Source organism: Cheilinus undulatus, linkage group 9 (genome assembly GCF_018320785.1).
Source record: "Cheilinus undulatus linkage group 9, ASM1832078v1, whole genome shotgun sequence".
NCBI lineage: Eukaryota > Metazoa > Chordata > Actinopteri > Labriformes > Labridae > Cheilinus > Cheilinus undulatus.
In genome coordinates, this window is record NC_054873.1 from 30,153,726 (window position 1) to 30,177,100 (window position 23,375).

Here is a 23,375-nt window from a genome sequence, read left to right on the forward strand (position 1 = left end):
TTTAAACATCTTTTCACTCTCAGTATGAGAAGTTTGACCACGAATATGTAATGTTTTACTTTTCAGTAGTAATACCTGATGGAGTTGAGTTTTTTATACATTTATTTACTTTTGGGCTTTTATGCTTTTATTGACAGTGGATAGAATCAGAAACAGGGTCGATAGAGCTGGGGAGAGACTTGCAGGAAAGTGCCACCGGCCGCATACACAGGTGCACCTCAAACTACTATGCTACCTGTGCCCCTGGAGTTCAGTTTTAAATAAATGACACCTCAGTTAGAAAAAAAAGATAGTTGCCATGTGAGATGGAAGAAGCATGACGCTCGGCTGATCACCGCTTGGGCTTGTTCCATGGGGCTGTACTGTTAGACCACAATATTTTATTTCAGCTCAGCACAGACTGCAAGGGTCCTTTCATGGATGCACCCCCTGAATTGGGACATAACTACCCCAGTAATGCATGAAAGAAATCCCCAAAGTGGCCCTTTTGGGATTAAAGAAATACTTCTTTTTGATGAAATGGGTTGATCAGCTGCCATAACAGCATTGCTGCTAGCTTGGCTAAAAAGACAAAAAATGAGTCATCATAAAAGAAAGTCACTATTCTTGTCCATCTCTCTGGCTCTTATCATAATTTCAGTGATCAAAATGATGCTGTTAGAAAGACGGTTTTAATTCTTCTGTAAACGCTTCATATCAAGCATGTCCCTCATTCTGCTTGTTTATGTTATGAGGCTTAAATTGGACATGTTAAAATCTTCCAAAGGCGGCCCTGTTTCCCATCACACTGTGGTAAACATCCTCTGTCTTATCTGTATTTAAACGCCTGCTCCATTTTCACTGCTGGAGATAATCAGTGGACAGGATATTCCTCACCAGAGTCTGACTCGCTTCAACAAAACTGCAATTAAAAAAGGATGGTCCAAGGATGTTCATCTGTTTTCAAATATTCAAATACACGTTGAAATTGTCTCTTTGTGTGGTTAGCCTTATTGTTTTTGTAACTTCTAATATTTTTTTGTCCTCTATTGTTGAGAAAAATTGTAGGTTTGGGACTTGAATTTTAGGGTTTTGGAAAAGTCACTTTCATAGGTGACCTGCATGCATGCATGCAGTAACAGAACACAACATGTCATCAAAAACTGATTCAAATTAAAGCCATTAAACACTCATAAGGGATTCTGATGTACATTTAGCTAATAAATACATAAAGTGTTGTGTTTGTCTCTTCCCATAGGCCTTTGCTGCCATCTCTTTCCCCACATGCTCTTCCACACAGACCAGTTAGTGGACAAACAGCCGGCAGCCAATGGCAAAGGTTCTGTTTATTCCAGAGAGACCGTCTGTTGACTCAGAAGGGCCTCTTTGGATGGAGCAACAGCCTGTCAATGATTAAACTATCAATCCTGTTTTTGGACAAATTAAGGATTCTAAAGACAGGGAAATCTGGATTTTAAGCGTGGGGTTTGCTTTTCTTTGAAAACACAGGTACGCAAAGATTGGAAAGTGCCTGTACAAACAAATCTGGTGTATATTGGCACTGCGAATGGCACTGACATAATAGAAAGGTTCGACCGGTTCAAGGACACACAACAACTGTCACAGATGCCTGATAAACTGAAAGGTTGAATTGTCCACCAGGTGCGCCAAATTTATCACAAACCAGATGTTCCTCACTTAATTTTATACTTGTGAAAAATATTGTAGAAATTTAATATTGTCCAAATATTATTTAGGAAAGAAGGAAATATTTATATCTAAATAACAAAATAAACTTAAAGCTTTTTGCTCATGATGGCATGTTTGCTCCATGTGTGATGTTTGCGTGTGGGAGTACGATCTCCACTCTGCCTGACAATTCATGAGGCAGCCTCTTCTCGTGATGAGATAAAGAGGGATTTTTTGGGAGGGAGGCTTGGGGGGGGGGGGGGTGACATGGACAGGGATGGACAGTTTAATTAATAACCACCATCCATTTCTCCCTGACCTCAATGGTCACACATGCTTTCACTGGAGCACAGACACAAGTAGTTTAATGTTCATTACATTGATTTCGCTTTAGCTCCCTATGTGGATAACAAAACGAGGCTGAAAGAAAGGTTCTCATTGAGGAATTATAGATCTGCTGGTGAGGGAAAGGTAAGCTCTACACCACTATTTCATTTTCTCAGTGGCGTACGGGTGACTTCTATGAGTCCGTGGTGTGCCACCACGTCTGAGGTATGCTCTGCTGATGTGTGGGCTGCAGGAGTGGACTGACGGTTTTTAGGAGTCAGCGTGGGTTGCATTTGGACCTCTGGGGAAATTACACTGGGTTAATTGAAAGAGTGAGGGAGTTCATAGAGTACTGTTTCATATGTGACAGTTTTGTGGCCTTGAGACCAGAAGTTGCTGTCTGAATGTGACAAAAAAAAGGTGTCTGTTTTTAAATGCAAGGATTGATTGTGTTTTAAAATCAGCTGCATTTGATGGAATTGAATTTAATTCCTTTTGTGTAAAATAACATTAAAGGAAGGGAACACTGATCTGGAAACACATCCTGTAGGGTACAACATGAACTTGAAATCTATTTGATAGAATGTATAAAATATTAAAGCTTTTATAAAGGCTCTCAGTCAGGCCTTAATGCAGCCTCACCTTCCACTCACAGCTGCCTGCAGGCATCTACTGAGTCTCCTCTGTGCTGGGGGAAAAAACCTTAACATTTGTGGATGCAGAGGCTCACTGGCATGTTTTATTACAACAGATGCAGGTTTCAGAAAGTCCAGCAAACCTGTCAAAGTTTGTTAAATAAACTCATCATGACCACCACATCTCTCACCTGTTTTTGCTTTTAACAGGGCTAAACAAAGACTGACCATCATTACAACCACTTTGCCCTGCCCTGCCTTTGTTTTCTGAGTTGGTGTCCAAAGACCCTCCTGAATGAATGAGTGGGTGGGCCCCGACATCAATGTGGTGGGACAGCTGGAGATCCCACCCAGCGATGAATTCTCCATCTCAGAAAGCTCCCACTTGTTCGGTAAGTTCACAGAGAAATCATACAGGACTGCAGGAGAATCACACATAATAAAGAGCTAAATGCTAGCTGTAGCAGGCTTACATGTTCACAGTGATGTGATGTTTGGGTGGTTTTTTGCATGCACTACTGAAAGCTGGGTACTCACCAAGACTGGACTATTTATGGCAAAACAAAGTCTGTTTTTTTTGGTAGTCTTGAGCATTATTTTGTCAGACTTTCCTGTGCTGTGAAGTTTGCTAAGGACGATCCAATGTGCTCAGATGTTTAATTTTTTACCACCTAGTTGTGGTTGCCAGGTCCTCATTTTTCTAGTGAAATTGGGATACTTTTTACGTACTGTCGCAGGTAGATTTTTTTTGTTCTTGAGTTGAGCAGATCCATTTTTTATTCCTTGTGTATGTGTATTCAATATCCATAGCAGAAAAAACTGCTTTATTTACACTCAAATACAACTAAATCAACCAGCAGAAAAGCAGGAAAACATGGAACATGGCACACACACATACACACCAGACACAGAGAAGCAGTATGCCTGTGCACACGCAAGCTATATATGTGGTGTGGTAGGGGTTTTACTGGCTTATTTTGAATTTCAGCACTGGGCTTGGTTTTGGGCTCGTTTTGACCGACCATTGGGCTGGTTTTGTCACACAGACCTGGCAACCCTGCATCTAGTGTCTCGTTGTGTCTTGAGGACTGCAGAGCATGCACTCTATGAATTGTCACAGTAGACAGTAAATGTTTATGGAAGAACAACTTCCACAGTCTTTTTTTTCAGTTTTTGTTTGTGCTTCATGTACAGCTTGTTTATAATAGCTAACTGAGAGGGGTCTGGCTGCAGACCATGCTCTCTCACAGATCTGAGGTGCTGTATATTTCAGAAAGGAAGGGCCAAAATTTCAGTTACAGATTTTTTTCAAATTCAACTTTATTCATTGACAAAGTCAGGCAGTAACATTCATGAAATAACCACACGCAAACATTACAGATTAAGAAACATTTTGTAAAAAAATAAAAGGTTAGATGTCTAATCCTGGATTGAAGGTTATAACATAAGACAATGTAGCTACGTTAGCTTTAGCAATGTGAGCTATAGAAAATGTAGGTAAAGCTAACTTAGCTACCTAGATGATATATCTATATAGCTTAAATAGCTGCTTTGTGAACCTAGCTTTAGCTACGTAGCTGTGTTAACTACGAATCTATGTTAGCTACATAGCTATGTTATCTACAGCTGTTAGTTTTAGCAATGTAAGCTTTAGCAAACATAGCTAAAATGAGCTACCTAGATGACGTATCTATGTAGTTTTTGGCTGCGCTTCCTGTAACTATGCAGCTACATTATCTATAGTCAAGTTAGCTTTAGAAACATGAGCTTGAGCGAACATAGTTAAAGCTAACTTAGCTGCTTAGATACGTAGCTTATTTAGCTGCTTTGTGAGCTTAGCTTTAGCTATATTAGCTGCATAGCTACTTTGGCTATTTTATTTATGTAGCTTATGTCGCTAACAGTGCTATGTAAGCTATGCTTTCTGTTTTTATTAGCTTAATCTATTTAATAGAGCTTAACTTATTAGTTAAATTAGCTTAATCAGGTGTGGTTATAAACGTTTAACTTTGAGTATTCTAACTCCTACCTAAACCCTTACCCTAACCCTTAATGAGAGTTTAATCTGATTTTATTCCAGAAGTTTTAGCGTGTATTTCTGTTCTGAGATGTAAGGCATCTCAGATGATCCTTCTTTGACAGTGACAGCCATAGATGTACAGTCTGCAGCCAGACCTCTCTCAAATTCTAGGCAACAGTACATATTTCTGTTTTTTCTCCCTCCTCTGTAAAAGTGACTTGAATTTTAAAGAAATAATAGCATGGACCAGTCACAGCACTTTTGTGTTCTCAGCCTCGAGCCACAGCACACAGTAGCAGAGGGGGCGCTGCCCAGATCTGGTAATGACTTTTGCACATTAGCCAGCTACTTGTAATGATGTAAAGAAATGTGACTGTGTAGTTAATGAGTAGCTCTGACAACCTTTGCTCCTCCTGGGATTTCTTAAGCAACAGCCATTATAGCTCAGAGTTTGATCTGCTTTTCTCACGTCTTTAGAGGACATTTTTTAAGAGAAATGAATGGAAGACGGTTTGTCAGTAAAATATGAAGAAAGGAGTGATCACCAAAGAGCACCCGGCTGTTGGGATCTGAGAGTAAAATCTGTGAGTAATTTGTGTGACAGGTCACACGGAGATGGCCATGGTCCAGACAAAGTCTTCAAGAGGTCAGTGTTATACTGGAGTGATACTGTGTGTTGAAAGAATAGATTTTGTTTTACTACTGAGGCATCCTAAAAATAGACTGTACATAGCCTTTAACCTTTCACTTTTTTGTTTTAAATAAAATGTCACATAAAGCATGGACTGCCAGCTTGTTTGGAGTGGAGTTACATGTCGATCTGAAAGGCACAGTGTGCTCTGTGAAGGCCAGCTGTTAATCATTTATGGGTTTATAATATGTGTTGTGTGTTGCCAACTACAGCTGAGCCAGTTTACTGTTCTCACAAGCTCCTGTGGAGAAGCTGAACAGTTTACTGATCAGAATAAAGCGATCAATGATTATAGAGGACTGAGACAAATATGTGATGTTAGATTACAATTCAAGGAATTTTTCAAGACAGGATTAGACTGTTTCTAATAAGCAATCATTTTTTGTTGATATTATTTTCTTTAAGTTACAGAATGAATACCAGCTATAGTGATAATCTTACAGACAGTTTTTCGAGGTTGTTCAATTTATTCTGATCGTAGATTTAAGCTTTTCTGTTCACATGGATGCTAAAAGATGCAATCAGATTCAGATGTGTGTGCTCATGCATCATGCATTTGAGCTGAATAAAACTGCTCTGACATATGCAGTACTGTCCCACCGGTCAAATATACAGAAAATTTGCCATAAAAGAGACTTTGTAGAAAGAAAAACTCTGTCACTATACACCTTCAGACCACTTGTTTATTCAGCTCCTTTCCACAGGATTGTTCTTCTCTCTCCTGTCTGTACCTAATATTATCTGATCAACAATTCTTTGCTTTTTCAAGTTCCATATAAAAATCTCGTCTCTTGTTTTGTTTAACTCCTGCCATGTTTCTGTCCGTTCTGGAAAAAAAGAAGCGGAAAGACATCATGTCATGTAAGGCAGACACACACCGGAAGCAAAAAATCACACGACCAGATTGAGTGTTTTCATGGACACAAATCAAACGACAGTCCGCATACTCCGCCCCTCTTGAGTGGAATCAAATTTCTTTCCAAATGAGCCAGATTGAAGAATTTTATTCCAAGTTTATAAGAAGCACTTTTAAGCAGATCAGGCATTTATTCTAATTATATGTGGTCCATGTAAACATAACTGCTGGTGCTAGGATAATCTGACTGGATATTGTAGGTCAAAGGTCAAAGTCACTGTACCTCCAGTTCATCTATTGTTTGTGAATGTAAATTACCAAGAACAGTTACGAACCAAAGCCTGCTCCACACTTAGCTGATACTTTAAAGTGTGAGGGACCCCCCACATGGGGACAAATCACTGTTTTTACAGTTTTGTTTCTGCAGTCTGTGGCATTGAACGAGAGGATCAGCCCAGCACACACTAACAGATTTTATCACCAACTAGGAGAGTCTCGCCAAAACTCACAAGGTCAAACATGACTTCACAGTAACTCAGGTAATTTGGCAAGCTGTTAACTACATACTTCATCCATCGTGGTCGCGACTTCAGTTCAACTCTGTCCCTTGCCAGTTCATCCGTGGTATTTTCTACAGCAGCAGTTCCCAACCTATTTTCCTGCTGATCCACTTTTTACAAGGTACAAGCCATCGAGACCCAGCAGTTTTGTTTTCTGTACATTAGTGCTGATCAAGTCTTCCGTCTGTGTAGTCCTTGGCTGGTTGGTTGTGCTGATGGCTGGTGGTAGCTTGGTTAATTCTGAAATCAATCTGGTCCTGATCTAACCTTGCAAAGCAGATGGATACGCCTGTTTCCGTGTTTCTCACTGGCGAATCCATCTTGCAAAGCTCCCATCTGAACCGTTTGAGCCCGGTTAGAAAGTGACAGGACCAATCAGCAACGACGGGCAGTACTTTCAGGCACGGCAAAGTCGTGACATATGCAAGCAGTGAGAGGATGCCGGCACAATTATAGTGGTAGACATTAGTGTGGATGGTTGGGGCGCACCTCGGATTGGGGCTACGATGTCACGTGTTTTGTTGCTCTGATTGGCCCATAAAGATGTGACGGACAGAACATTCATCCAATAACCCTCAGAGTTTTTTTTTCCAAAGGCTCTGCCCTTTCCCAAATGCCTGTGGAAGATTTTCCAAGCAACCTGGCGTGTCAGGTTAGTCCTGATCTAGACCTCTCTGCTCACTTCACCTCAGTCACACAGGCTTTCTTCACATGATCGACCTCTTGGGCCTTCAGTAGCTGTCTGGTCTTGAACAGTGCACTTCTTTCTAATTAGCCAAGCATCAAATCGTATCGCAGACTTAAATCTTATTAAATACAGTAGGAAAGAAATTCTGAAAATGTATTTGACATGGAATTGGACTTTTGAAATTTAAGGCTACAAATTGTCCTTAAACTCTTATTTTTATTTGTGAGATGTCTTAAGCTTTAGAAGGCACTTTGACTTTATCACATAGTTCTTTATTGCCAACTTTATATCATTTTTATGATTCCTTTTGCATATTTCTTGTCCATGTTACAGATCTTAGGCCTACCAAGTTGGCAACAAATAAATATGTACAGCTCCCCTTAATTTTGGCAGGTCTTACCTGACAAAAAATGTGGTATTTCCTTTTTAACAGTCAAACTGTTGAATATGAGGTTAGTAGCTACATTTTAAAAAAATGTTCTGATTAATATCACCCTCTGGTATACTGATAAACTAGAGGCATTAGAGGTGCCAGAAATTGTCTAATTTGGGCTTTTATGACCGATATATGTCTTTTTGAAAAGTCTCTTTTATGACTTCTTATTTGTTTATTTATTTTAGATATTCTGGCAGAACAGAGCAGTCCTCTCCTGCAGGATCCTGACATCTTACCCTTCACCAGCTTTCCCAGCATGCAGTACCCCTCCATGGAGTCAGCCATGCCCTCCACAACATATTACTCCAGTCAGAACTACTACCCTCAGTATAATGGAGATGAATGGTACTCACAAACGGGGATATATGAACTGAGAAAAGGACCTCTGGAGGTCGGCTATGATGCTGAGATGGAGGAGACGTCTGCTTCAGTGCCAGTCGTGTGTAAGAGGACTCGGCACATGTCACAGATGGGGCGGATCAAAGGAGAGGAACTGTGTGTGGTATGTGGGGATAAGGCCTCTGGATACCACTATAACGCTCTCACCTGTGAGGGATGTAAAGGTGAGAGGTGATACACTACAGCAATGCCACTTTACATTTCAAAACAGTTAAATCGTTTTTTAAACACCCTTCTGTTCTTGCATTCTGGCCTGCACTGATGACGGCTGAATGATTTAAATCTCCTGTGAGGAACTTTTTTTTTTTTGCTAGCTATGAAACAAGCTGAGTTGAAACTGATTCCTTTATATGAACTATGAAGGCATGCAAGACCATCAGAGGGAATACTGAATATCTCTGAGTAGTTCTTATTTATTATGCCTAAAAATGTTGCATTGGAAGTGAATGGCAATATGCTAAAAAAAAAATCCTTTGTAGAAATTTTCTCAATGATCGATGTGATTTTCTGCTGAAAACTTGTGAGTTTTGGCCTTAGGGAAACTTAACTCTTTAAAGAAACTGGATTGCTTACAAAAACATGGAAACACATGGTGGAGCATTGTTCCAGAAACAGGGATATGTCCAGATTTTTAGTCTCAGTTTTAATCAGTTAATTAATTTATTTATTTATTGACTGATGGCTCAGAGGAGCATTGATTTAAGCGAGATTGTCTGAAGTTTATAGATATACATTCGGAAAATAGCAAATAGCATTTTGTATCTACTAATAACAATTTCATGCATGTCTAGTCAAAGATTCTGCATAAAATTCAGAATTTGCTGTGTTCAGGCTTTTCCTTTTAGTCCAAATGGTAACATCTTTCCAAAAGTTTACTTTTAAATGACGTCTTTAAACTGTTATTGTGGGAGGCTGTGGTAAATGGAGTAGAATTCACAGCCTTTGCAAAAATATATATATAAAAAATGTTCTGCACAACATGGTGCATCATTGATGACTTCTCTCATTGGCGTCTGGAGTTGTTGGCTGTGCTTTATTTTCTAAGGACTATAAGAAAAGATGCTGATTTAAAAGTCACTGTATAAAGTATTGACTAATGAAACTCGGTTGCGACTAAAACTGGACTTTTTACTACATATGAACATCCTAATCTGACTGATATTGTACTCAGTCAAAGATAGGCTAACACACCTGGATGATGTGTGTTGGGTTGGTTTTTCTCTTGCATGTATGCACCTCAGTTGGCCCAAAACTTTCCCAAGCATTTAGAAGATGTTCCACAGACCTAGCACCAGACTTTGACCCAAAGATTAACGTCATAAATGTGTAGAAGTGTATGACAGCTCACTGCTGTCATACATGTAGTTTGTTGCATGCTAACTTGTTTGCTATGTGGCTTTAAAGGCTTAACAGACCATTGTTGTAAAGACGAGTTTGGTGGTAGTAGCCTATCAGAGGCAGAAGTTTAGCTAGCATTAGCATGTGGTCTCATCAGATATTTCCGGACGCCTTCTTCAATGATTTTAATCGTCTTTCAGCGGAGCACAAGTTGTCTTACAGCAACAAGCTAACCTTAGCAGATACCTGATTAAAACATAGTAATTAATGGGCAGTGGCCTGTTAACTGTACCTTTTTACCCCACAAACACTTTTCTGGGTGATGTTGGTGTGTTTGAAGCAAAGCATTGAAATTCCAAGTTAATGACAAAAAAAGATAAATGCTAAATAAAATGTAAATATTTTGTCTCAGGTTATGTTTGTACAAATATTTAACTCACTCCTGCTGCTTTTATACAAGGACAAAGAGAGTAGTCCAACTAAATGGCCTAAATGTGCTATAACTGAAACTCCATTGAACTGTGCACTTGAATATACAGAAGTCCCAAGAACTTCCTGCATCAGTCTGATAGCCAATCAAAGTTGAGGGAAATGCTTTGGCCAATCATGTCAGTGGGACCATGCCCCCTCAGGCCAAGACCTGGACCTGGATGTGGAGAGAAGCTACTGCAGTTAATAATCATCTTTTCTCAGTGATAGTTTGTGATCAGGCAAATGTGATTAAATGCTTTTTTTTTGTTTTTTTAAGAATGATTTCAGAAACAGATAAAGGCTAATGCAGCTAGGAGTGTTTAATACATGAGTATATTTCATTTGTTATGAATGTAAGACCATTGTTGGTACTTAATAGGCAACAAGAGAAAGGGGGGCAGGTTTCACTTTAGGAATCTGATTTGCTGCTACATCTGTTGGACAAAAAGTTTTCAATTGGTCTTGATAGTTATCACCACTACATTACTGTTACTGTAACTTTATAGCCCTCCTCCATATAAAAGTGATTCACTTTATGGCTGCAGAGTCACAGCCTCCAGCAGCTCCTCCCCATGTTTTTATTACATGGTGAATATGTTGTGATTCCTGCCAAACTGCAGGTTGAATGTGTTTGACTGTAATTCCACACTGTGTGGCTGACAATGTCAGTAGAGAGGCAGCTGCTCCGTCCTGCCATTGGACTGAGAAAGGGCTCAGGTCTACCCGGTGGAGCTGCCAGATTGGGTTCCCTCTCGGCTTTCTGCTGCACAATGCAGGAGCAACCCGAGCTGCGTTACGCTAATGCCTGTCATTCTGCTCAGAGTCCTCTGTCAGAATGTCTAATAACTGTTCCTAAGTTATTCTACGTGTGTGTGCTTTGCTGCTTTGCTCTGTTGTTCTCTCTGTCTGGATCATTGCCAGCTGTGATCTCCCTCTGACATTATATGAACAATGTGTTTATCAAGGCTTCATCGCCTTGTCATTTATTCTTACTGTTTAAAAAAGCTGCTGCATAATCTATAAAATATTTATAATCTATGTAACAGGGACAAAACTAATGATGTGTGTGGAGAAGGGTTGTGTTTTTCTCCTCCTGCCTCCACCTTTTGCCATTTATCATAGGCGTCTCATGAGCTGTTTTCACACATGCACAAAAATCCAAAACATTTCCAAAAATTTTTCACTTGAACCTGATGACCTCTTCATTGCAGACTACTTTAACACTGACCACAGTGAACACCACATGGATTCATGCTGATATTAGGCTACGTTGCATTTTTGTAACAAACACTGCTTGATGTGTATTTTAGAGCTATAAAAGTAACACAATGTAAAAGAATGAAATTTTCTAACTTAAACTCACAGTCACAGTCAGCCATCTGGGACATCTCAATCAAAATAATAACAAAAGATGACAAGTAGAGACAGATTGCTCTGCTCCACTCACCTCTGCTGCTTACATCTTGTTTTGAATTGAGGACTCTGTCCAATAAAAAAACTGCACTGCATAAAGGATATTTACTAAACCAATGTTTTCATTTCATGGAGGAATTTCACATATTTATGGAGAAAAGCTGTTAAAAATGGCCTTGTTTTTTTTTTTTACAGAAAAAAATACAAAAAACTTCTTTAACGTCAAAATCAACCCAGATTTCTACAAAGTAATATCAATTAAATAAAAATATGTAAGGTAAATTAAGTTACTGCATAAACATTTACCCCCTTTTAAGTGACTGACTTATTCAACAGTGTTCCAGCCAGTTGGTGCAGGTAGTTTCACAATAAGTGCAATGGAGATCACCTGTGCAGTGAATGTCTCTCAAGGTCCAGTTGCTGGTTAATCAGTATTCCTGGCTACCATTACACCATGAAGACAAAAGATCACTCCAAGCAATTCAGAGAAAAGGTGACTGAAAAGTCTAAAAACATCCCCTGGAGTTCAAAGTTACATTATAAAGAAATGGAGGGAATATGGCACATGTGTAAACTGCCTAGTTCAGGCCATCCTTATAAACTGAGTGACTGTGTAAGAGGACACTAGTGAGACAGGCCACCAAAACACATATACATACTCTGAAGGAGCAAAGAGAAATCCACTTTTGAAGAAAACTCATATTAAATCTGGTCTAGGTGTTACCAAAAGCACATGGGAAACTCTGTGGTAAAGTGGGAGAAATTCTTTGGCCTAGTGAGACCAAAATGGGGCTTTTTGGCCATCAGAGAAGACGTTACGTTTGGTGGACACCAGACACTGTACATTACCACAAACACACCATCCCCACTGTGAAGCACAGTAGTGGCAGCATCATGCTGTGGAGATGCTTTCTTGGCAGCCGGCCCTGGAAGGCTTATAAAGAATGTCCTCCAGAAAAATCCAGGAGGACAACCTTATTTAGTCTGCAAGAGAACTACAGCTTGGGAGAAGATTTATTTTCCAGCAAGACACTGACTAGGAGCATACAGCCAAAGCTACACAGAAATGGTTTAAAGACAACAAGGTGAATATTCTGGAGTGACTGAGGCCCTGTCCACACGGAAACAACTTCAGGCGTCATACCAGCGTTTTATCCACACGGAAATGGAGTTTCGGGTGACTGTAAACGATAATTTTTGAAAACGGGTCCCAGAGTGCATAAGTATGTAGACGACTACCGTTTCATCTCCGTGTGGACAGTTATCTGCATCTTTCTTGAATCGATTACGTCACACATAGTGTAGCTCTCTTAAGGCGCCTGCGCGGGTCCGGCCAAAACAATAATGGTGGACTACAGTGTTGTTTTGGTGCTGCAGAAGCTACTGAGCTTGTTATGGCTTTTATAGCAAAATCTGATGCTCCTTTACCACCATCACGACACACATACACCATATGTTCTTAAATCCAAGGCAGAGAACAACCAGAAGGGCAACTAGAAGAAAGTTTGTGTCAGTTTTCTGTGATCTTCTTCTTCTCCTTTGGTGCATTTCTGTGGCAGCGTTACAGTGCCACATACAGGCTTGGCATATGCACCACAGCGTTTTCAGTCATTTCAGTGGTTCTGTGTTTATGCGGATATTTACTGAAATGATTCAAAACGAAAACGAAATGGCAATATCTCGTTTTCGTCTCTGTGTGGACGGGGCTTGAGTCAAAACCCAGAACTCAATCCAATAGAGAATTTGTGGCTGGCCTTCAAAAGGCCACAATGGGCTGTACACGCCCAATTTTCATGCAACCTGACAGAACTTGAGCAGTTTTGCAAAGAAGATTGGAGGAAAGCTGTAGTGTCCAGATGGATACGGTTCACACAGACTCAGTTCTGTGATTGTAGCCAAAGATGGATCTACTAAATACTGACTTAAAGGGGGTGAATATGTATGCAGTCACCTATTTTACATTACATATTTTTATTTGATTGACATTACTTTGTAAAGATCTGTTTCTTCCTTAGACATAACAGAGAATTATTTGTTTTGTTCTATTATGTAAAAAAAAAAGTGCGATTTATAAAATCAACAAAATCAACATCCAAGGGGTGAATATGTTTAATAGACACTGTGAATGCTAATCATGGGATTAGCAAGCAACAATGGACTGGACAGTTTACATAGCAGCATCCACTATCAGTATATGACTGTGCTGTAAATGTGTGAGACCTGCAGCGTCAAAATACCAACTCTCCACAATGTACTGAATATATGTACGTACTGTATGTTATATGGTTTAAAGAAAATCTTACTAGGGTTTTAAAATTGCATCGTATTTATAAAACGTGTTTTCATAGAGCCAGTCTGCAAAATAACTTTTAAACATGGCTGCCATTAATTTTATTTGAAAAAATGATTAAGAGGGAGATTTGGTAAAACAGCAGCATAAACACATAGTAATTAGAATTATTTGTGTAATTACCGAGTGAATTACAGTGTCTGCATTATGTTGATGTACTTCCCAGTCCACATTTGCAACATTAGGTAGAACATCCGTGCCTTGCTACTGATAGTGCTTAATTTTCTCGATCACTTGTAGGTTTCTTCAGACGAAGCATTACAAAGAATGCAGTGTACAAATGCAAGAGTGGCGGAAACTGCGAGATGGACATGTATATGCGCAGAAAATGCCAGGAGTGTCGACTAAGAAAGTGCAAGGAGATGGGCATGCTGGCTGAATGTGAGTATCCCTGACACCCTTTTTCCTGCTTAATGTCAGAAACGTAGGCGATGTAGGAATCGAAGAATTACGTCTGGTATCATTTTAAACCTCTACACACTGCACTGTGTTTCCTTTAGAGAGGCTGTCGTGGGGAGCCCTCATTTTCCATTCTGACACAGCCGGTTCAATTTTACTGAGGGATTGAATGTCACATATCACACAATAGAGCTCAAAGCTTTTGTTACTCTTACAGGAGTAGAAGCAGGTTAATGGGCTCTGTAAACTCAGTTTAGGAACAATTAACACTTTTCAGAGCCTCCCTTGTTATATAAGAAATTAGCATGAAAGTTATAGGCCTTAAGGTATCCTAAACATGAGGCTATGTTAATATAGCAACTCAGTGTTAAAACAGTCTTTAAATGTGGACTTCTGTAGTCCCTGGAGGATTACTGGTTCACAGGTCTATTAAGAGCTGTCACTGAAAAGAGTAGTAGGATGGATTGGACTCGTGTTGCTCATAAATAGTGCAGGGAAGTTGTGATGAATATTGCAGGGTAGCAGCCAGGCATTCATGACTGTACCCACTAGTGCAACAAGAGCTTAACAAATTGGACTTTTTTTTGGTCATGATGTGGAGATTTCTGTCTCATATCTGTGCTTGCTCCCCCGTTTATTGTCATTTGTTAAAGTGTTTGTGTCTGTACTGGCTGTAAAGAGGCTATCTTATTATTGTTTTTAAATCCACTAATTCTCTCACCCTTTTATATTAACATTATAAAGTCAACTACTGATAAAATGCACTTACAAGGCTGTACATGCCTACATTACTAGCCGAGTGAGTTATTATCAGAAAATTTTACCATAAGAGGATATAGAGATAATAATTTAGTAGCAGAAGTAAAGCAGGCACTCAGAAAATAGACTCAGTACTTCACAGTTGGTATGACATATGGTGTTACATTTCTAATTGTATTTTTCTCTCTTTACTTGAATATATCCACATGATAAATCATGATGTTAATGTCCAAATGCTGTTGAATAAAGAGCTGTCAGGTATTTAACACACATAGTGAAGCCTTCATCACCGCTGGCAGGCCTGCTGACAGAGATCCAGTGCAAGTCCAAAAGGCTGCGAAAGAACACAAAGGCCTCCCCGGGACCGTCGACCGGAGACGAGACAGAGGGGGCAGACAACACAGACAGCAAACAGGTCACATCAACCACCAAACTATCAAAGGTAGCCTCTTTTGTGTTATCTATTTATTTGTATTTTTTGATTCCCTGATTCTATATAACAAAAAAACACATTTCTGTTTCCTTTTTGTCTCAAGGAGAAAGTTGAAATCACCAAAGAGCAGCAGACACTCATGAAAGTCATCGTTGATGCTTACAACAAACATCAAATCCCTCAAGATATGGCGAAAAAACTGGTATGTTTCAATTGATAGTACCTAAAGGTTTGCCTTATACAGGTTTACTCTATTTAAAAAAATACTAAAATGGGTAGCTATAGCCTAACATAAGGTCAGCGTTAGCCTACTTTGAATGTAATTTCCTTTTTTTTAGACCGTTTTTAGGAGTATGTACAACCTAACTTGTCAGCACCATAGGCAATTTTACTATCTGGCAAAAGTAGGCTGTTGCCTCTGGCCTTGTGCATCAAACATGGGGTGTATGTCTAAAATTACTTTCAGTGGTTAATATATGTTTTGAATAAAGGTGGTTGTTCACAGGTTGTAATTTTTTATACGAAATGAAGATGGGGCCTTTCATTGGTCTTTACCTTGGGCCTCCAAATTACAAAAGTTGCACCTGATCAGCACAGTCAACTAGATGAAGGTGTTTCAAGCATATGCCACATTGTCAGCATTAGACTTTGGCCTAAAAAATCAATAAGTAAAAATGCTAACTGACTGACTAATGCTGAACATAAACATATTTATCTCTCTTCTTTATCATCATAGTGTGCACAGTTAAAATTTAATGCAAATAGTTTTTTGTAGCTTTTTTTTGGATAGAAAAGACACTGAAGCTTAAGAAATAAAAATCCATGAACATTTAACCGTGAACATCTTGGAATGTTTGCTATATAAAATTATGGCATTCTAGGCATTTAAAACTGATGTCCTAGAACAGTTCATCCACAGATTCTCACAAATCTGAGCACAAGGGTCAATATTTTATGTGCCCCCTCACCTAAAAGCACAACATGTAAAATGTACTTCTCATTTAATAACAAAACAGCCTGGGGTTTTTACAATGTCTTGTGTTGATGTTTGGATTCACATAGAAGTATGCTACAGATGTGGAACTTCTGAACTAAAATTGGAGTTAAGTGTAACTAAAATTGAGCCTGGATGTGAATGGAACTTATTTTCAGCCATGACTCTTTTCAGAGGCATGTAATTCAACACCATAACAAACAATGCATTGAGAAAAATGCTTAACAGTGATTGGTCTAATAAAATTAAAATATCATTTTTGTGGTAGTTTTTCGATCATTTGGATGCTACACTTTAGTTGTTGAGATGACTAAAGTTACAGTGTAGGGTTTAGTGTGGACTTTGCACTATAACTTAATAGATCACTGGTGTCCAACGGTAAAATTAATAAGATTAAAGAGCTCACATCAGAAAGTGATGTTCACTGTTATATCACCTCCAGCTACAGGAGCAGTACAGTGCTGATGAAAACTTTCTCCTGTTGACGGAAATGGCAACAAGTCAGGTTCAAGTACTGGTGGAGTTTACCAAAAATATTCCAGGTATGTTTTCTGGTTTGTTATTTGTTTGCTGGTTTTATGAAGATAACCCAGAATTGGTTTGCTAATTCTACTGAATATATTACAGATGTTGCTTGCTATTGTTTTAGAAAAATAATCCAGATATTGTTTTCTTAATTTACAAAAGTATTTCAGGTATTTTTTGTTAGTATGATTATAAATTACTCCTTATATATTTACTGCTAGTTTTAAAAAATATCTTTAGTTTTTGTTTTCTTGGTTTTTTTTTTAATCTTAAAGGATACAATAAGAGCATAGAGATCATAGCACACCCTACTAACACACTAATATTAATAGAAAGGCAGCTGAGTGATGGGTGTGATGTCTCTGGCAGGCTTTCTTTCTCTGGACCGTGAGGATCAGATCGCTCTGTTGAAGGGTTCGGCTGTGGAGGCCATGTTTCTGCGCTCAGCACAGGTTTTCAGTAGAAAGATGCCCAGCGGACAAACTGAAGTTTTGGAGGAGAGGATACGCAAGAGTGGTGAGTTAGAAATGTAACACACCGTCCTCAGATACAGAAGCTTCAATCAAAACTCAAGATGCCACCATACAATTTATTAAGTTTGAAGCAACATGTAAGACCTTCTCAAAGTAATCCCTATCAGCGCGCGGTTAGAGTGTGCAGCTGAGCAGCCAGCTCTAGTCAGACCCTCCTTTAATTATTGATCCACCTGATCTGTGTGATGCAGCTGGGAGATGCGTGCTGACCTGTTGATCCCGGCTGGGTGTTTGTTACATGTATACTCACCCTGACTGGGTACAGTTTCACTTTAAGCATACAGACAGGTAAGAGGGAGCATTAAAGGCAAGCTCAGGTCTATACTGTTATATTTAATAAAAACACACAAACGTATATGTTATACATACATCATGTGTTTGCAATGGAAAGCCTTTACCTCACATTTACCCACACATATCAAGTCTTTTTCTGCCTGGTGTTTTTAAAATCATTGATATTAATGTGAGGTGTCAGTGTGTCAACCAAGCTGGACATTTAGACAGACAGCGGCAGTCCCTGGGTGCAGCTCTGCTGTGAATGGTTGAGATATTCCCACTGAGGGCCAGTCTGGGAGAATAAGTGAGCAGAGCTGTCTGAAGAAACTATTGTTTCTTATCTAAACATCAGGAGTGCTTTTGTCCAATTCACTCCCTCTAAGGCCCCTTTGGCATTTCTGAATGCTTGATGATTTGTCAAGGCAGACAGACACCCTCAGCCAGTTTGAAGAGGGACAAAATAAGGACCTGCAGAGAGAAAGCTGAAAGTAAACATTAAAAATCATCTAGAAAAAAAGGCAATCTCTGTCCATTTTTAATTTAATAGTGTCTTGGAGGTATGAACCATTTATAAACAGGGTTGTATGAGGTTCTAGACAATAAAACTTGTATTAGCAGGAAACGGCGGTGAGCTCAGACCCTTTAATAAAAAACCGATGGGAGTGCCTGCACAGAAGTAAGGATACTGAATAAGACTGTGTGATTCAGCTGTATATACAATGACAAAAAAACTGTGTCAGGTTATGTTTATGCTGTATTTAGACATTTTCCAATTTATTGCTCTCTTCAGCAGACACTTTGTATTTTGCAATGTAGTATAATACAGTACATGGTGTACTGTGCAGAACTTTTTGGCATGTTGGGGCCAAAAATTGAGGCTGTAAGGCCTGATTTGACGAGTAAAACTGCCTAACGGCATCATTGGGATGGAGGATTGACACAACCCAGGTTGTGCTCGGGATGTGTTAAAAAAATAAGCAAGTCCCCACCGTTATGGTGAAGTAAGGGGTGGATGTGTCGAGCATGGCCTAGGTAGTAGTGTTGCAACAAGCCCATGGTGGTGCTTTAGATGCCCCAAGGGCCCGAAAACTGCTCTTGTTCTCTGGGTGTATTACTAGAGTTATAAAAGGCCAGGCCAAAGGAAATGCCCTGACAGCACATGATTGTATGTTTCTCTAGCTGCACCACTGATCAGTTGTTTGGAGGAATATGCATTTGTTTCTTCGTGACAGCTCAGCTTATAGACCCTAGTGAATGTTTAAATCATTGAGTTTTCAGGATGATCAACTGTATTTTGACTCATTGTGGTTTTTACCCTGCAGTTCTTTGCATTTTAAAGCATGAGTTTTGTCAACTATGTTAAATTATACAACACTGTGTTCAGTTTTATCTTTGCTCACATTTATCTCTTATCCCTGTAAAAACTTATTGTTTATCTGTCATTATAATTTATTTTGCAGTGAGATTTATAGACAAGCAAAGTCAAATCATGGTAACTTATCTAACAACATTTATTTTGGTATTTGTAACAATCAACCAACCTCTAAATCTTTGTAAATAATTAATTTACTGAAATTAAATGGGTATGGATGATCAATACTTCAGTTAAGTACGCTGTAATGTCAGACAGCTTTTTCTACTTCTTTCTGCTCCTGTGTTTTATTTCTTTATTTAGCCAGATAAACCCACACAACTTCTTGGCCATATTTTTGCAGTTTAACTGTTTGTTGTGCTGCACTGCCTGTCATTACTCATTCATTCATCCAAGCAGCTCATCACATTTGCATTATATAAACTCACACCTTCTGCATACAATTGAAGAGAAAGCATTTTTTGGCAATTTTTTAAAAGTCAGTTTGATATTGGGCGTCGAAATGATTGTGGTAAATATACATATATTATAGTGGATGTTTGATAATATTGTTGTTTGTAGCACCTGGAAGAGCATGGGATATTTAAACCTGAAATGCAGAAATGATGTATTTTTTCAGGTCATCCTAAAGGTTAGCGGGCTCCACTGAGAAAAAAAAACTGTGCTTTTTTCCCCCTAAAGGTTTCTGAATTATTGCTGAAAATAATAAAGAAAATTGGACACTTACATGTTTGGTTCATCAAAATTATCTTCATAAATGATCACTCCTTTCATGATTGGAGTTAAAAGCTAATGTTAGACTATAATGAAACTACAACTTAATCAAATGTTTGTCAACACCAAGCTTCCAACCTTTATTTCATGTCCTTACCTCTACTGTAACAATGATAAATACATAAAAACAAACAAATCTTACTGTGATTAATATATTGCAAAGTTTCAGGGCGAAGCCCAAACCAAGTGAAAGGACGAGTGCTAGAAGAGTTTGCATGTTTGGATGATGACATTTAACACACTCAAAAGGTTGTACAGTCCCACTTAGTCAGTTGTTAGCTCATGCCCTTTATAAGATATTAAAAAGATCCAAAACTCATAAATGGGGCACTTTATAAAGATATGCTATCTATACTGCTCAACCTTGAAATATACAGGCAAACAAACAGTCATACTCACATCTCCAGGCAATTTAGAGTCACCAGTCAACCTAATGAGCATGTCTTTGGGAGGAAGAATCCATATATGCAGTGCGAAACATCCAAACTCTACACAGAAGGGCCCTGTTAGACTAGGAATCAAACCAGGAACCTTATTACTGTGAGGCAACAGCGCTAACCGCTCAGCCAGCATGCAACCTGATGTGTTTTGTCATTAAAGGAAAAAGAACAAAAAAAACCCCACTATAAAATCTCTAAACCTGTACAGTATTTACCAGAGCCCTTATTTGGGTTTCTGATCAAAAACTCATTTAATTTTCCCAGACTAAGGTGATAGAAACAGTACTACTAAAATGCTAACATATTTCCAAGTTATCAGGATTTATTATAATATCACTTTGGAATTGGCCATACAATGAAAAAACAGATTTGAGAACAAAATTTCCCTTGAATTTATCAGTTGACTAGTTTTTTGTCTGATCTAAGACCATGTTAATGCAGTAACTTCATTTAAACTTTTAGTCTGATTGCCTGAGACACATATCTATCAACAAACATAGCAACTTATATCACAGATGTGTAGCATTAATGCAGACAGAATGGGATACTTTTGCAAGGTTGTAGTTATTTACCTGTAATAATTATAAACAAAGTCAGTGCTTAAAGGGCATTTAAGACCATGTGAGTTTTAAGGGGCATTTTAGTTGTAGTGCTTGCATGCTTAAAATAGTACACTTTTTTTTTTAAATCGATTACTGATCATCACCCTGTACTTGGCTTTTTCTTATCATGTTGTGTATCATTTTAAAGTTGAATTTGTGTGTGCAGGCATATCAGAAGAATTCATTACACCCATGTTCAACTTTTACAAAAGCATTGGTGAACTCCACATGGTGCAAGAGGAACAGGCTCTGCTTACCACTATAACCATCCTGACACCAGGTGAGACATTAACACCTTTATGTCAAAGGAAACTGTTTCAATTGTTTCTTTCTCCTGTAAAAAAGGAAAAAAAAGGAACTTTAGATATTTTGTAACCTTTGTGTATCTTCATCCTAATATGTCTCCAGATCGGCCTTACGTGAAGGATCAGGAGTCTGTGGAGAGGCTTCAGGAGACCATGCTGGACCTGCTGAGGAAGCTGTGTGTCCTGCAGCACCCACAGGAGCCGCAGTACTTTGCTCGTCTCCTGGGCCGCCTGACGGAGCTGAGATCACTTAACCACTACCATGCAGAGATGCTCACATCTTGGAGAACAAATGACCACAAATTTACCCCACTGCTCTGTGAGATCTGGGATGTGCAGTGATTCAGAGCAAAGAAGGTGGTGGCATGGGATGACATCACAACAGTTTCAAGTAAAGGACAGATTTTTACAAGATGTGAAGATATGGACCAGCTCTTTTCATCCATGCCAACTGCCCTTGATGGCATTGGTAATGACTGTTTATTCTACTCATGGATTTTATATCTACTGTGATTCCTGAGACTTGTCTCAGGGTGGAGACCTGTGATATCTTATTGTTTTCCTGTTGTACAACATGTAGAGCATCCTGAATTCCCTGCATAAGTAAAAAAAAAAAAAACACTGGAACTTTTTCAAAAGCTGGCACTCATAAAAGCTGAAAAGTTAAAATATTATGGAGCTTAATGATGGATTCTCTTGTTTTTTATTTGATAAACTATTAGCACTTACATGTTATAAATTTACCAGCTGTAAATTTGCGAAAGCTTTATGTTCTGCCTTAATAAATAATAAGATAAATTAATGTTGAAGCATTCTTAATCATTTTCTGTTCCTATAACTATCCATCCATTATCTGTTGTCTACCACTTGTCCTGTTCATGGACACAGGGAGCTGGAGCTGATCCCAGCTGTCATTGGGTGAGAGGCAGAGCGTACTCTTCAGACTGTGTTGAAAATTATTCCACATTTTAGGAGCACAAAATCTGAACACAGTAATTTTGATTGCATTTTTCCATGTTACGTTGTCACTGCAACATCTCCCTTTAGCCACAGTGATGTAAGATTATAAAACTATTAAAAACCCAAAAACTCACATACAGCTCAGTGGACAAGTAAAAAGTCATCTGCACCTTGTGTTATCATATATTTCCTCTTAAACTGTTACCTTATGTCCTTCTTAATTTACCTTAAGTTCATCTGTTTTGCTGTTGAGCTCATGTCTTGATCTTCCATCTACCCAACGTTCCTCTTTTTTTCAAAATAAAAGCAGGTTAGTCTCCAAACAAACTTACCCTCTGTTCAATAATAATGATTATTGTCATTATTTAGCTTATGTATTAATCCCTTGGGGGAACGCTTTACACTCTGTAATTGAGAAGCATACCATTTTAGGATCTGGGCCTATAATACACACAAACAGTACTAACAGACATGCACTGATGGAGACATGTCATAGGGGGTTGCACACAGGAGGCACCCCTGAGGTTTGGTTACCTGCTCAATGGCACCTCAGTAGTGCCCAGGAATTGAACCTGCACCTCTTCTGCAACCACATTAACACCACCCACCACAGTTTGGTCTGTAACAGGGTTTGAACAGTTGACTTTCTGATTCACAGGCCAGAACCTTAAACTGAATGATTTGAAAACCAAGCTTTGTCAGAGTCATGAAAATCTGTAACAGCAGCTACACATTTTTTATTGCAGATATAAACATAGCTGAAATAACATCCTTGAAAAATATGGGCCGAGACAAATCAGGTGTTTCAGATAAACTTTTTTTACCCTTGAGCGATCATGCCACAGACAGCAACAAAAGAAAAATTACACTGTGTCTGACTATCTAGCACTTAGTGATGTATGCATCACAGCTGTGCTGATACTACAGTATGTACAACAGCACTCCCTCCTGTGTATTATAGCTTAAACAAATTGTATTCTGTGCAACACAACAAAAAACGGAACATTTTAAATTCATTAAATGTGTACATTTATTTCTTATTTTACTGAAATGAACATCAGACTTTAAACATACATAGATATACAGAGATCAGGTTATCCACAATATTTAGGTTTGCCCTCTGACATAACAATGATGTACCTCTAAATTAC

The 23,375-nt window shown here is 38.8% G+C and overlaps 1 protein-coding gene across 4 annotated transcripts; it reads left to right on the forward strand.

Annotated features, from left to right (window-relative positions):
- Positions 1–1,993: 1,993 nt before the first annotated feature.
- Positions 1,994–22,036, forward strand: nr1h4 (nuclear receptor subfamily 1, group H, member 4). 4 transcript variants are annotated; one of them, XM_041796595.1, is made up of 10 exons: positions 1,994–2,139; positions 2,841–3,022; positions 8,067–8,444; positions 14,093–14,233; positions 15,286–15,452; positions 15,547–15,645; positions 16,880–16,979; positions 17,332–17,478; positions 21,126–21,239; positions 21,368–22,036. In XM_041796595.1, the coding sequence occupies exons 2-10, from the start codon at positions 2,926–2,928 to the stop codon at positions 21,604–21,606; spliced, it is 1,482 nt and encodes a 493-aa protein (XP_041652529.1). In that variant the 5' UTR covers positions 1,994–2,139; positions 2,841–2,925; the 3' UTR covers positions 21,607–22,036. The 4 variants fall into 4 exon arrangements, with proteins under 4 accessions (XP_041652529.1, XP_041652530.1, XP_041652531.1 ...); XM_041796596.1 differs by having other exon boundaries at positions 15,310–15,452; XM_041796597.1 differs by lacking the exons at positions 1,994–2,139; positions 2,841–3,022 and adding an exon at positions 5,092–5,296.
- Positions 22,037–23,375: the final 1,339 nt, after the last annotated feature.

What these genes read in the sequence shown, in the direction of transcription:
- nr1h4 (XM_041796595.1), top strand. Translation starts at nt 2,926, where the DNA reads ATGAATGAGTGGGTGGGCCCCGACATCAATGTGGTGGGACAGCTGGAG. An exon ending in CAACCACCAAACTATCAAAG is followed by an intron (nt 15,453 to 15,546) that starts GTAGCCTCTTTT and finishes TTTTGTCTCAAG; the next exon opens with GAGAAAGTTGAAATCACCAA. An exon ending in TATAACCATCCTGACACCAG is followed by an intron (nt 21,240 to 21,367) that starts GTGAGACATTAA and finishes ATATGTCTCCAG; the next exon opens with ATCGGCCTTACGTGAAGGAT.